The 15476-nt window shown below is 39.6% G+C and overlaps 1 protein-coding gene across 1 annotated transcript; it reads right to left on the reverse strand.

Moving 5' to 3' along the window:
- Nucleotides 1-215: 215 nt before the first annotated feature.
- On the reverse strand, nucleotides 216-13869 carry dldh (dihydrolipoamide dehydrogenase). Its single transcript, XM_044125720.1, has 13 exons — nucleotides 13660-13869; nucleotides 12181-12256; nucleotides 10784-10863; nucleotides 10576-10644; nucleotides 9235-9304; nucleotides 8592-8692; nucleotides 8260-8505; nucleotides 7971-8161; nucleotides 7726-7896; nucleotides 5279-5468; nucleotides 4851-4988; nucleotides 1988-2077; nucleotides 216-728 (listed from the first exon to the last, which is right to left on the reverse strand). The coding sequence occupies exons 1-13, from the start codon at nucleotides 13696-13698 to the stop codon at nucleotides 663-665; spliced, it is 1527 nt and encodes a 508-aa protein (XP_043981655.1). The 5' UTR covers nucleotides 13699-13869; the 3' UTR covers nucleotides 216-662.
- Between the last annotated feature and the right edge of the window lie 1607 nt (nucleotides 13870-15476).

The raw sequence follows: 15476 nt of genomic DNA on the forward strand, positions 1-15476 counted from the left end.
TGAGATGCTGCTGGAAGAAAATGGATCCTGTAAATTTCTAAATTTTACAGACCTGAATGAAGACACCACCACATAAATATTTATGTAACTGGATTTATTGGCTTGAATGAATGGAGCAATCACAGTCGACTAACTGAATCAGGAAAGGTCTCTCCAATAGTTCACCTTTTAAACGGAGTTGATAATGACCTAAAAGGAAGAAATCAATAGCAGAGTTGCAGAGAAGTCAACATTTATTAAAAAATATAGGGGAATAGGTGCAGAGCAGAGAGACCTCTACAATAATCCTAACTTCAGCTCCCAACTAAACCTTTCACACAATTAAAAGAAAGAAAAAAAAACCTGCCAAGCGTCCTTTCCTTCAGTTAGAAGATCACACAGCCGTCTCTTCACCCATTTGTGGAACAAATGGGTGAAGAAAATATCCCCATGGCAACTTTAAAGTATGTGCTGAAAACAAAGCAGTCTCACACAAGTCAGCTTTTGTTCACCGTTAAAACCCATTTTAATATTCTTTTTGGAACACTTAAATAACATGAAACTAATTGTAATTATTCTGTCGTGATGGACACAAGATCATAGGTGGCTTTAGTCAGTGAAAGTCTTGATGAAAACGGTACGCGTCACGTTTCTCCAGCAACAGCGCCATGGCCACCACAACCTCAGAAGTTGATGGCTTTTCCGAAGGACGCCGCCAGGTTGGCTTCTCTGAAAGCCTCCGACACCGTCTGCAGGAGGAGGGCAGAACAGGCAGGACGATGAGCAGGAGGTAAAAATGGTGACCTTACAACAACTGCATTTCCATTAACTATAAAAATGTGCACATTGAAATTACAAAAATACATTTGCTTAATGGAAACACACCAATTTCGAAAAAAAACTGGGTTAGGATGAGGTGGTTTTTCAGCCATACCAAAACACTTTTTGTCACATCGCACAAGTCATGTGGTCAACAGCAGAATGTTACTACTGGAGAAAATGCAGACGAAAACAGGAAGCTGTTGAAGGACGATGGATTGTTTTTGTTTTGTTTCCTCACAGCATCACACAGTTCAGAAAACGTTGTTTCATTCCAACATGTTGAATCCATAACTCTTCTGTATAATCGCCAACTACAATTTCCCCAAACGCTTCATAAGTAGGCTTGTTGTTCCAACTCAATCTTATGCATCTGTAACTTTAATTTCATTTCTCATCTAATGGAAACACTTCAATTGTAAAATTGTGTTTTTTCAACATTCGCAGAATATAGGCAAAGATTGGCACATATTTGAATTGGAGACACGGCTACAGACGCTACAGACGCTACAGACGGCCAGAATAACAAACATGAGTGAAGGAATACATGTTTTAGTTTAATAATAAATACCTTTGAATTGTTGAATTATTCGGATATCAACTTGTGTAGCAAGGCTGATGAAATTTAGCTTCTAATTAGTTAGTAACCAGTTTGGAAGGAAGCCAGGCTGATAGCATAGCATCACTAACCAGTGGTAGCCAGGGATCACCACTTTGCCACAACTTAGGCCTCACCAGCTTTTCTCAGTTTCTTATGCCAACCCTCCAGCGTTAAAAAACATTTTCACTTTCTTACTTAATGCACTAAATTATGCTAGGTAAATTAACTATCGATATTTACCTCATGATATTTCTCTCTATACATACTCACATCTTCTGTTGAATCTTGATGGATGTTCTAATGGGTAACAGAACAAACCCAAACTTCCTAGCGCCTTATCAAATACATTTTGAAAAATAACGTTTTACCAATGAAAGTTGGCATAAGAAATTTTGTCAATTACTGTTCTATCCTTAAAGGGGCGGTATTGTATATTTTTCCAGCCACATAGTGCCATTTTAGAGTAAGGCAAATAACTCATCTTATATAGAAATAAGTTATCTTGTATAAGTTATCAAATATGTTATCTTCAATTGTTCTAAAAAACCAAGACAGGCTGTTAGAGTGAGCGTGGAGAAGAGAACGTACTGGATGTGCGTGGCAGACCCGAGCAATGTCCTCACAGGAAGCTCCATACTCCATGGCCAGAGCAGCTTCATTGACCATCTCTCCAGCTCCCTGCATCAAAAGACAACCATGTCATCAGACCAGGAGAGGACAGTTACAGTTTTATCATCATATTTTGCAGTACTATTGTGATAACAATAGAAGTAACAGTAAGAACTATTTATTACTCCTTTGTTAGGTAACTTGATAGGTTTTTATGTTAATTACAAATATAAATACTTAGGACTGTAAGATATTATGTCTGCTTTTAAGTGATGTTAGCAGCAGAAAGTGTGCCAAATTGTGGAGCAGATGGCCGGAGATAAGAGTTGACACCTACCAGGAAAGTACATCAAAGACTAAGGGTCAAAGTTTTATGACCTAGAGGGACACGAGAACTGAAGTTTGCAACCCAGAGGGGGACGGGAGATGACCCAGAGAATCTCGGGAACTGGAAATGCAGGACGACACCATTGTTTAAGAAGATACTTGTGACTGACTGGGTTGACAGCTGTGTTTTCTGTTTGCCACACCTTCTATGCAAATGATTTGTAACTTAAACCACACCTCAATGTAATAAATATGCAATTGCAAAGGAGCAGTTAGAACTGGTCTGGAGACAGAGATAAGGAGATGTCCCTGGGCAGAGTTCTCCGTTCAATTGTAAGAAATTTAACCGTCTTCCTGTGTTCTTATTTTTGTCCAGCGAGAATGTCAGGTAATAGACATTTTGGTCCTTCGTACGCCGATTCCCAAAATTTGCTGCATTCTGGCTGGCAGGAGGGAATTCCAGAGAAGCGTGCGCATGGCAGCTAAATCCTTTGTTCGGACTGGGACTTGTTTCTGCTAGCTAGAATCACAGCGAATTGATGGGTCATCCATGGACAAACAGAGACGATTGAAGATAATTGAACACAAGTAAGAAAAATCTTTGCAAAGTGTGATTGTAAGTCGACCGAGAGGACGTAGAACCGTGTGAATCCTTGGCACTAACACGTACATAAAAAGCAAGGTTAGGAACCTTGTCCCTACCCATGATCAGAAGTTCTTAGTTCAGACTTTTAAGTTTGATTCCTTTTTATAGCTTTTCTGTGTGATTCTAAATTGCCCACAAGTGACTGAGAGTATGAATTGTTGCAGCTGTACAGCTGGAGGCACTGAGAGATTATTGTGTTTTTAATTATCCAACCCTCTTTACCAGGGCTGTCAAGCTCCAGTCCTCAAGGGCCGGTGTCCTGCAGTTTTTAGATGTGCCACAGGTACAAAACACTGGAATGAAATGGCTTAATTAGCTCCTCCTTCTGTAGACCAGTTCTCCACAGCCTTGCTAATGACCTAATTCTATTCAGGTGTGGTGCAGCGGAGGCACATCTAAAAGTTGCAGGACAGCGGCCCTTGAGGACTGCAGTTTGACACCCTGCTCTTTACTATTAACAAAATTGTGGAGAGAATAAATTTTGTGACATCTTGTTTTGACACAAAAGCCTAAATCTTATTGGTCAGTTTGCTTTTTCTGTGAGCTAAAAATGATGAGTGGAGTTTGAACCTCCTGTTCTAAGATCCGAACTGAGTTTTTTACAGTGTGCGGTTCTGGCGGGTCACCGGTTTATTAGCTTTTTTTGTGGTTTCGCAAACTTAAAAGCTTGACGGGTCACCTGTTGGCTGACACCAGCAGATGTCAAAAAAAAATGTCTGACAGATCAGAAGGTACAAAACTATCACTGCACCTGACCTGCAAGAACACAACCACCTCTCCAACGCGCATCATGTGCGCGTCGCACAAAACCAGCACAAAACTAAACCACTAAAGCAGCGCACTCTTTTTTCTTTAAGCACAAACGATGCTAAATAATAAAGACCTGGAAGCGAAGCCTCCCGGTAGATCCGCGGAAAGAGGAGGATGTTGATTCCCAGGTTCAGGTGGTGTCAGACGTCCAAAGGAGGAGAAGGTGAAGCAACAATGTTTGATTAATTGAGGAACGTTTCGACTAGATTCAATTGTTTAACCTACAGTCTTAGCGCGACGCTCAGGAACAGCTGCAGATGTCAGTTAACAGGTGACCCATCAGTTCAGGAAACGTCAAAGAAGCTCATAAACCGGCGGCCCGCCAGTACCGCACACGGTAAAAAGCTCCACTGGCATCCAAACCGCCCTTAGGACTACCGGAGGTTCAAACTCTGCTCATTCATTTTTAGCTTACAGAAAAAACGCCAAGCCGCCAAATAAACAAAAGCAAACTGACCAATAAGATTTAAGCTTTGGCATGCCCTTTGACCCCCACAGACTCAGGCGTAAAAGATGTTTTGACACATAAGATCTCTTTTTCTCTCCACAATTTTAATTGTAAAGAGGGTTCGATAATAACAATTTCAGAAATTATACTTTTCTTTTTTTACTTCAAGGAAAATCTTAAGGTAGGCAGAGTGGGAGCAGCCGTACAGCTGCAGGCGCTCCTGCCCTCCGATAAAATCCTGCAGGCGTCTGAGCAGTTCTGAACTTTAACCATAGAAAAGAGTTTTATGCATAAAGCAATTTATTTTAAATATTTTTTGCAATTTACTTTTTTTTTTTAAATCTAAGTATAAACAAATGTTATTAATTCAATGTAAAATCATAAAATTAAATAATTTCTTTGACAGTGCTCCCTAATGGCTATTTTTAGAACTTGCTCCGCGGGCGACTGACAAGGTCCCCTCAGGCGACCGGGGGCCCGCGGGCACCGTGTTGGTGACCCCTGCTATAAAGTGATACTAATCTTCAAAGTCTGACTGGTAGGGGCTTTTTAATGGTCTCAAACCCTTTCTACAGCGTTTCCGCTCAGGGTGAGCTGTTGTCAACTCTCACCGTTCCCAGGATGTGCGCTCCAAGCAGCCGATCTGTGTCCTTGTGACTCAGAATCTTCACCATGCCGTCGGTGTCTGCGTTAGTCTTGGCTCGGCTGTTGGCGGCAAAAGGAAACTTGCCAACTTTGTATGCGACACCCTGGGGAAAAAAGTGACAGAATTATGATTGAATATCAATCGTTTGACAAACTGAAAACATGCTAGTGCTAATTAGCATTTTTGTCTGATGAACTATTTAGTCAGCTGTGTCCTTTGCTGTGATCTCTGACACCAAACACATTCATTACCAACTGATCTATCATCTGTATGTTCTTCAAAATGCATAGATTGTTTAGCTCAAACCCTCCTGTGTGGCTCAGAACATTTTCTCAACTCTGCTGAAAATATAAATGAACCAAACGTGAAGCTGGAGCATGATGGGATTCTGACCTCCTGTTTAAGCTGTTCTTCTGTCTTCCCCACCCAGGCCACTTCAGGGTGGGTGTAGATGACGGAGGGAACACAGTTGTAGTCTATGTGCACGGCTCCACCAGCCATGCCTTCGATGCAGATGATGCCCTCGTCTTCAGCCTTGTGGGCCAGCATCGGCCCGGCGATCACATCGCCAATTGCATAAATGCTGATGGGAAAAACAGGTGGGGATGGGTAAGGGCAGACAAAAATATTCAGAACTGTTTAGGGTTTCATAACTGCATGCATTCTTTTAGCAGACTTATTTACAACACTGAATGCAAACGAAGCCAACAGCGACAAAGTACTCTTGGCTCACTGCAGTTTAAGTTTTTCAAAAAATTATCTGATTGGACACAGTAAAAGAATGTTATGTTCAAGTTGTGCTACAAGCAGTTAGCCTGTCAGTGAAGCTATTCAAGCCTAAAATAGCATCTCAAAGCTAAACATGTAGCAGCAGCACAGACGTCCCAAATGCTAATGCTAACGCCACAGTTGACATTTTTATAAACATCCAATGACTGATCAAGAGTCCCCAAAACACTTGTAAGCTGAATGGATAGAGCAGGACCTTTCACCAATCTGATGGCGGAATAACCTAAAAAAAGAATTAAAAACAACAAATATCTTTGTCATTGAGTAAATATGTCTATGTATTCAGTAATTTAGAGCTTTAGAATTGAAAATGTTGCTTATTGTGTCAATAGTTTGATTAAAATGCAGTTAATTAATTACAGACACTCAAATCAACTCAAAAATGTTAATCAAGTCCCACCACAAATATTTATAATATATAAAATGTCTGGCCTGTCGCAATAAACGATAAACCAATTAATCGAACAATAAATTAAAACTATTGACCTCATTTTAATTATCGGCTTTATCTCTCTTCCAGCCTTTTTCTCTTTCTGTTGATGACACTGAATGAAAAAAGGCTCAACTCCGCTGCTCTCCACTGACCCTCCCTTCCTCATTTCCTCAGTGTAATGTCCAGCACACACTACACCATCTTAGAGCTGTCGGCCGATTGTCGGACAACTTTCAAAACCTGAGCGATCACACATTAGCCAACAGAAATCCTAGGTATAACGGTTCCATCTGGTTGTGGTGTCCAACAATGGGAACAAAATAATGGCTACAAGTTTAGTTAACTAATTTTAAAACCAGGCATTAATCAATGCTTTACTACAATCTACCTGCAGTGCATGTGGCTCTAGTGTCAGCGTAACGTCCTGACTGAATGAAAATCATTAGAACCTATTTATGTCACGTTAACGAAGAACAGCTGAAACGTTACCGGGTTCATCAACTGCATAGCAATTTCACTCCAACTGCTCCCCTCGTCATTTCTATATTCTTTGCACCAAATGTTGAATAAACATTAATGTTGTTTCCACATATCATCTCCAATGTCCGCTGGACTTCGGGTTGCGCCGTGTCAGCTGTTTGGGATTAATTTCCCCTCAGAAAGCAGGAGGAGAATCCGGCTTTCTGATTGGCTACCTGTCACATTCAACAGGCTGCGTTAACGCTCCCAGTCGGGGAAAACCCCTGATTTACACAACGATCTACCGTAACACACCACACACTTTGGGATGATCACAAGCGGATCACAAGGGGAAAATGTTTGTGTGAAATAACATGTAGTGTGAACTATTACATCAGGTAGTCGATGTTCCATCTTCTCTATTTAAATCTAATAATTACTGAAGGGCAATATGGTTTACAGACTTCATAATCTGCAATGTTTTGGTTGAATTCAGTATTTATTTACACCTTGGTGTTTTTATTCAAGTACATTTTTGTTAATGGAGACTGAGAATCCATTTTATTTCTATTTTTGGTTGTTTTGTTTATTTTATCAGTTCCCGTGTTAAATGTTCTTTTAAAAATAAAGTGTATCTATCAGGAAATCGCATGAATTATTACATCATGTCCATTAAATCAGTGTAAAAAGGTCTTCAAACAATATTATCGTCTATCGCAATAATTTTTGAGACAATTAATCGCTCAGCAAAATTTGCTATCGTGACAGGCCTAAAAATGTCTGTAATTATCAGCCATAAAAGCAGTATTAATATTGGCCCATATTTTTATATTGGTGCAAAATAAATGCTGCTAGTCTGAACCAGATGTTCACCAGAATACAGATTATGTGTAAAGTCTCATGAATTGCTCAAATATTATTTTAGACTGAAATTAAAGAAACTGCTGACCAATCCACTGATCTTAGAAGCTCAAAATACTTTCTATTAATTCGAAACTCTAATATGACTAAGTGAGTGAAATGTTCTCTCCTTGGTTGCGTGTGTTGGTCCTGTCATGGACTGGACACTGGTCCACCCAAGCTCTGATTTTCTGATTCCAGGATAAAGGCAGCTGTAGAGCTTGGACTGGTGAGGTTCAGTACGTCAGAAGGGTCGTACCTGTTTACTTTGGTCTGGAAGCGGTTGTTGACAGGTATGCGACCTCTGTTGTCCAGCTCGATGCCAACGCTCTCCAGACCCAGGTTCTGGGTGAATGGCCTTCTGCCGATGCAGACCAGCAGTACGTCACATGTCAGCGTCTCGTTCTTCCCGCCAGCCGCCGCCTCCACTCTGCAAAGACAAACCCTCACATTTACAAACTGTCCAACTCTAGAAGCGTGTTCTTCTTCTCATCGCCAACTCACGCCACGTCTATCTTGCCGTCGGGCCTCTTGGTGGCCCCCAGGACTTTGGTGCTCAGCTTGAACTTGAGGCCCTGCTTCTGCAGGATGCGCTGGAAGTTCTTGGAGATTTCCATGTCGATGCCCATGCCACCCACATGGCCCAGGAACTCCACTGCCGTCACCGTGGAACCCAGACGCTGCCACACCGAGCCCTGCAACAGGACGGACAAGTTGGTGAGAAAAACAAACAAAATAAGAAAACAGCTGTACTTCAGGCAGGGAATGCACATCAGGCTGAAGTATTGCTAACCAGCTCCACTCCTATGACTCCGGCTCCAATGACAATCAGTTCCTCTGGCACTTTGTTTAGGGACAGAGCTCCAGTCGATGACACGATGGACTCCTCATCGATCTGGATGCCAGGGAAGGGGGTGACCTCTGACCCTGTGGCAACTAGGATGTTCTTAGTGTTAATAACCTGCTGGGAGCCGTCTGCTGCCGTGGCAGTCACCTGATTTTTACTGGTTATTTTACCAAAACCGTTAACATGGGTTACCTGAGCAGAGTAAAGAAAAAGATCAAGTTGTAAAAAACATCTGAGATTTTAAAATGATAAGTAAAGCAACATAAAGTCAGACTGACTTTGTTCTGTTTGAACAGATGTGCAATTCCTCCAGTCAGGGCTTTGACTGCGCCACTCTTCTGAGCCATCATCTTCTCCAGGTTTAACGAGATTCCAGAGACTGACAGAGAGACAGTGAGAAACAACCGTCTGTGTTTATGAGACAGTTACAGTGATATCCAAAAATTTTTTAAATGAAAAACTACTGAGACTGATTTATCAGAATAACAGTACATGTTTAAGGGGGTGGTATCGTGCATTTTCCAGACACATAGTGCCATTTTATACCACAATCAACTATGTCACTTTCAGTTGTTATGAAAATTATGTATATACAGTACAGACCACAAGTTTGGACAAAGCTTCTAATTGAATTCAATTAGAAGTTGTGTCCAAACTTGTGGTCTGTACTCAGTACAGATGACTTCAAAGAAATTTGACTTTGCAATTTGACACCTTGAAATTGGGCTCTGTCTCTTTAAGAAGCTCCTAATCTTTCTACACGCTGCCTTCAGCACAAGATCACAAGAACGCACCACAAAATGAAGATGAAAGAAATAAAACAAAAAGCATTGACTACTGTTTAGAATTAGCTTCTCCATGGATACATTCAGATTCTTAAGTGTAGATTATTTTAATCTCTATTCTTTACATTCAGCTTACTTTCAATGCCTCTGCTTTCAAAGTCTTTGCCGTGTGCCATCTTATACAAGTGGGAGTTGTTTAACAGAGCCTAAAGAATCAAAAACAGGAACACAGAATTAGAAAAAATACATTGATTTAATATAGCCTAGCTAATTTATGTGGCATAAAATTACAAAATGCATCTTAATGTGTCTAATCACACAAGCCACTCCGATTAGTTTGTGCACTCAGCAAGAAATTTGTATTCAATTCCACTTTGTTCTCAATGTGAAGAAATTCTATATACACTACCAATAGACCCACCAGTAGATGGAAGCGTTTGGAAAAGCCAAACACCACCTCAAGCAAGTGCAACTATTTATTTTTTCATTTTGCAAAATTGAATAAGTTATGTCAAATTTTGCCACTTCCGTAAACCTGTTCTGATGTAATACTTCCAAATAGGTGTAAAAAAAAAAAAAAAGAAACAAGCAATGAAAACGCGGCTTTTGAAGGACCTAACGTTTCTATAGCCTGCTGTGCCTCTTTTTGCATAGAGCTTCACTACTACATCTCCAGTCCCGTCTGTTGTCCATATGAAAACAAAAATATCCACAGTCCTCCTTCACTTTAGCTTCTTCTCCATGATGTAAATGGTGTGTATACTTATTCCTGTTTTCTTAAAATATACAATCATCTGTTTTATTTACATTTCAGAGCAGATGATCAATTCAATAGCGATTCATAAACAGTCCGTCAGTTTGCTTCATTCGACTACTATGTTACAAAAATATTCTGAAGTTTTCTGTAAGCAACAAAACAGAGAATGATCACATCTCCATGGTGACAGTAAAAATGTTTTACATAATGTCCTTTTAAAAACGTCTCTCCAACTTTGCTGTAGTCCCAGGATGACCCGCGTTGGAACAAAATATTCTGCTCTGTGCGTAATCTACACTTTTTTCATTTCACTGGAGGAATGGAACTGCAACCTGAAGCAAGACGCAAACTATATTTCATTTTCTGCCACATGAGGATTAACTTTTTTCTTTGACATAGATTAGATCTGATTCAATTTTATTTTCCCTACAATATTTTTGTTTAAATTTTCTATTGGTATATGATTATGACAATCTCATAATAGGACTTCATCTTCCTAATTTACTTTCTATTTAATTTCATGGTAGTCAGGTTTTAGTCCATTAAAAAAATGACATTGATTAAAATGTTATTTTTGTTTGAGTTAAAATGAACATGGACTGAAATGAGCCCTTTCTTCTGTTTCTTTCCAGTTCTGTATTACATTTGCATTCACAATATTGGGAATTATATTGACATTTTTAAGCTGAAGTGATCGATCTTGAAGAGACTTGTTGTTACCTTTGACGGGATGCAGCCCACATTGAGACAGGTGCCACCCAACGTGGCATTCTTCTCCACACACACCGTCTGTCAAAGGAATCAAAACGTTTTTACAACAAAAAAATGCATTTGTTCACTTAAAACCCACATCTTCAACAAAAACATTTACTTACTCTAGGTGATAAGAAATTTTATTAACCATTAACTTGTTCAGGAGCCTGCTCACCTTGAAGCCAAGCTGTGCTGCTTTGATGGCTGCGACGTAACCACCTGGACCGGAGCCGACCACCGTGACGTCTGCATCGACTGCACACAGCAAATGAAGGAACATTTACTAACAGAAGAACAGAAAGAATATAGAACATGTTGTTTCTTAAGTACATTAAAATAGAATATCTCTTTTGGGTCTTGGCTTGTCACAACAACACATTTTTTGGACAGGAAATTGTCCTGGAAGTTATTGTGGCTAAACAATAATAATGTTCATCAATCCATCCATTTTCTGTTCACCCTTGTCCCTAATGAGGTCGGGAGGGTTGCTGGTTCCTCTCCAGCTACGTTCCGGGCGAGAGGCGGGGTCACCCTGGACAGGTCGCCAACACAGAGACATACAGGACACACAACCATTCACACACACACTCACATATCATGAGTGTATACCTGTTATATAGGGAGAATTTAGAGAGACCAGTTAACCTGACAGTCATGTTTTTGGACTGTGGGAGGAAGCCGGAGAACCCGGAGAGAACCCACCATGCACAGGGAGAACATGCAAACTCCATGCAGAAAGACCCCGGGCCGGGAATCGAACCCAGGACCTTCTTGCTGCAAGGCAACAGCTCTACCAACTGCGCCACTGTGCAGCCCACAATAATAATGTTTTGAGACCATTTTCAATTAATTTAATCATAACGGCATAATAATGTATGAACACATTCTCAAAGATCAATAAACTTTCAATACTAATGATCATTTAACAGAGGAGATGGTAGACATTTTGAAAATCCAAAATATATAAAACAATATAAGTTATGAAGTCTCTGTAATCTGAACTGTCCTTCATAAAAGGAGCTGGTTGAGACCAAAGCCCCAGATTAAAAAATTTATCATCCAGTTTTTGGGAGGAGTGTAAAATGATAAATCCTTCAATAGGAAATTGTTGAATTTTGTTTTTATTTCTTATGCAATTAATTGATTTATTGAGGCAGGCCTAATTAGGCCTGACACGTTGGTTTGCGTCACTTTTAGACTTTTATTCTACTTGCACCACTGTCTAATAAGGTGATAAAGATCTGTTAAACAGCCAGTTCCTCGATCATCTTATCTTTGCATTAGAATGACAGCAAAATCCAGTTTTATAGAAAGCTTCACATACCGTGCTTTCTATAAATGTATGTCATGAGGCATCTTAGTTAATGATGCCTCATGGCCCAAGGCTAGGAAAAATATTTAAATGAAGCACATTGTAGATCTAAAAAAAATTTTGAATTTGCTAAAAACCAACAGATGAAAGCTTTCTAAAACCACTGGCTGGACCTGACCACAGGTCTCTGCTTAGTACATCTCCAACAATCATGCATCTCAAAGACCTTTTGTTTACTAGAAATGGCAAAAAGAACTTACTTTCTGCTTTATCTGCATATGTTCTGACAGACAAAGTCGTGGCTCCATGGAGCTTGAAAGGGAGGTGTTGACTTCGCTGTTGAGCAAATCAAACTAAAGGTTAAAAACACCAGAAATGAGAATGTTGTTATTTTCAGACCATTTTCAAGCAACACAATGGTAATGGCATAGTGATGCAAATGTACCCCCTCCAGGATCAATAAACTTTAATTTTATTTTATGAACATTTAACACTAGGACCTAAAGATATTTTAAATATCCATAATAAATAAAACAAAAAGTGTACACTGACACCTCAGTGATCAAAACTGTCCTTCAAAATAAATGGGTAGTTGAGACCAAAGCTGAATCTGTGTGACTGTGTATGTAGAACTGAATCTGTCAAAATATGTCTCTCTGGAATCAAGGTATTTATGTATACCAGGAGGATACTCAGCACTAACGGTGTTGGTTTTAGTTTCTTTTCATGTACTTCCTGTAAACTTTGTTCCTGTCTCCATTTCTGTTACTTGGCATTTTCTCCATAACACCACCTCATGATTAGCAAAGTAAACAATCAGTCAACCTCAAACTTCACTGCCAATCAGCAGCTGTTATCACCGTTAAGCTGTTTAGTTCTAAGATGACTGTTTATTGTCAGAAGTTATCTAAATTACAACAATAAAGACATGACAACATTCAAAACTTAACATAGCAAACTTAGGACTAACAGCTGTAAAGAGAAGACAGAACCAGCAGGCTAAAATGTTGAAACCTCGTCTCATCTTGTAAGTTTAATGTATGATTACGCCACAACTGTAAATATAAAAAATAAAATAAAATGCTTAATTAGCAAAACAAACTGATGAATAGACCAGAATATTAGGTCGCAGGTATTTCACATATGACAGGACAGCGAACCACAAATGGGGTATGTTAATAACATTTGCCAAAGTATACAAAAACCAAAAACTGATTATATCTTTATCATGGAATCTGTCACTTGGGGGTGGAGGAAGGCTGTCCTCAAAGTTTATGCTTTAGAACCAGTGATAATTGGTACATAACTATTAAGGTCATTCATTTATCATGCTAGATTGATGCGAGTAGTATTGAATGGGAGGTGAGCAACAGTGACATAGTAAGCATTCATACTGGTACTGTGCACATTTCAACACAGTTGCAGAGGTGGGGGAGACTCGTAAATAAAATAAAATAAAATCTGCTGTTATTTTATATGTCAATCTTGCATGAAAACAAGCCATAGTCTGCAAGAATGGCGATATTAAATAACTCATTACCAAACCTCCAGAATATAAAATCTTTCTAGTGGAAGCCAGCAATATGAGTTGTACAACACACACTTTACGGGAGAAAGTCTGTTAGCAGAGCAGCTAGCCACCCTCAGGCCCCTAGTCCAAACAAATCCCTCCTGTATGAGTCGGAGTGCTGCGGCAGCCGCATGGTGTACATTCTAATAGAAACCATGCTTATCCTTACCGTGGCGAGAGAACGGTATAGCTGTGTACAGCTCTGCATTTTGTCTGTGTCCCTGACAAAGAGGAAGTAACCTACAAGCAGGTTAGCCGAGCAAGGAAGGACTTATGAAATTCTTCTTTTTTCAAAGAACGTTGACAAACGACTACCAGGTCGAATTACTGCCACCCTTTGTATCGGAGTGCGAACTCCGATCTTCTTCTTCTTTGTGATTTTTACTGACGGGTGACATCTAACCTTAAGATGTATTATCGCCATCTTCTATGCTGGAGTGTGGACCAGAGTATCTCCCTTTAATCTAAATTATTATATATAATCCTCTTTCCTTCAAAAAATGTATAACTGCTTTATTTATTTTATGTTTAATTAATATCTTATTAAGTTTTAATGTTTATATCATATTTCCTGGTTTCTTGTTTTAGCTTCTCTCTACTTGCTGCATATTTTTCACAATGAGTTATTACATGTTCTACTGTTTCCATATACACACCACACTCACAGCTACCTGTTGGATGTTTACCTATCAAATGTAAAGTTTTATTTAATCCAGTATGTCCAAGCTGCAATCTTGACATTGCTACTTGTTCTTTTAAACTTTCTCCTATTATTTCCATATTCCCTACTTTCCTTTGTGTATTAAATTAATGATGACCTTTAGTTCCTTCCTCCCACATTTGTTGCCATTCAGATTTTATAATAATTGATTTTATTTCAGATTTACAATACGCTATTTCCAGACATCTACTTTGTTTTAAAGACACCTTAGCTAAAAGATCTGCCATATCATTTCCTTCTATATCTTTATGAGCAGCAGTGATGTCAGTAACGCGTTAATTTGTAACGCGTTACTGACGTCGGACCACTTTTTTCAGTAACGAGTAATATAACGCGTTGCTATTTCAAATCCAGTAGTCAGACTACAATCACTTGTCAAAATCATTTTTGCGTTACTGTGCGTTATTATCTTCTTTTGTTATTTCATCGCATTTCCTCTACTCGTCTTGTCGAGTGACCGACGTCTCTATGCGACAGAAATATAAACAATGGAGGGAGATGAGCATTTTGTTGGTGGAAAAACTGGACCTATTTTCAGTTTCTGTCGCCAAGTCCGAGTATTATAAACGGCTTTGGGCTTCATTTTTTCAAAGTCGCTTGCAAATTTAATGAGTGGCGGGTTGCGCCTTTTTGGGCTCGTTTTTGAACGTTAAGTTACTCATTTGGGCTTGGGAATAAGCAGAGACTCATAATAAATCCCAGAATTTGTCCGTCATTAAGGTAGTTCAGTCTCTCTCTGTCCATCATTTCCCGGATGATCCGTCCCGCTGTGTCTTTGTTAATGTCAAGTTAATATATTACCTCTGAATGACGTCGAGCTTCGCGTTGCGCTCCAGAAAACTGCAAACATTGAGACTAATATGAACAGCGCAATAAACGTGAAAACAGCCACGAATGAACGTGTCCGTAGTTGGCAATGATTATAATGGCAACTTAACGCCACTATAATTATTAATATTAAGATAAGTGTCATAAATCTGTGCGGCCATCTGAGCTGTGGAGCTGCAGGAGGAGCTCTGTGTGCTGTGACACCAAACGCAGGGCCGTAACGCAGAACCTGAAGGTTGGGGGAGGGGGAGGGGGGATTAAAATCCTTCTTAGAGTTTTCCAGACAACAGTGGACCACAAAATTACTCACGTTTTTTTTATTTTTTTGTACAATCTCCTCTTCAGTTCAACCTTATCAGTGGAGACACATTGTTGATGTTACCATTATAAAATAGCTGACAATTAAGAATTGGCAAAGCTCAATGTAATTTTCACAG

Source organism: Gambusia affinis, linkage group LG08, assembly GCF_019740435.1.
Source record: "Gambusia affinis linkage group LG08, SWU_Gaff_1.0, whole genome shotgun sequence".
Taxonomy (NCBI): Eukaryota; Metazoa; Chordata; class Actinopteri; order Cyprinodontiformes; family Poeciliidae; genus Gambusia; species Gambusia affinis.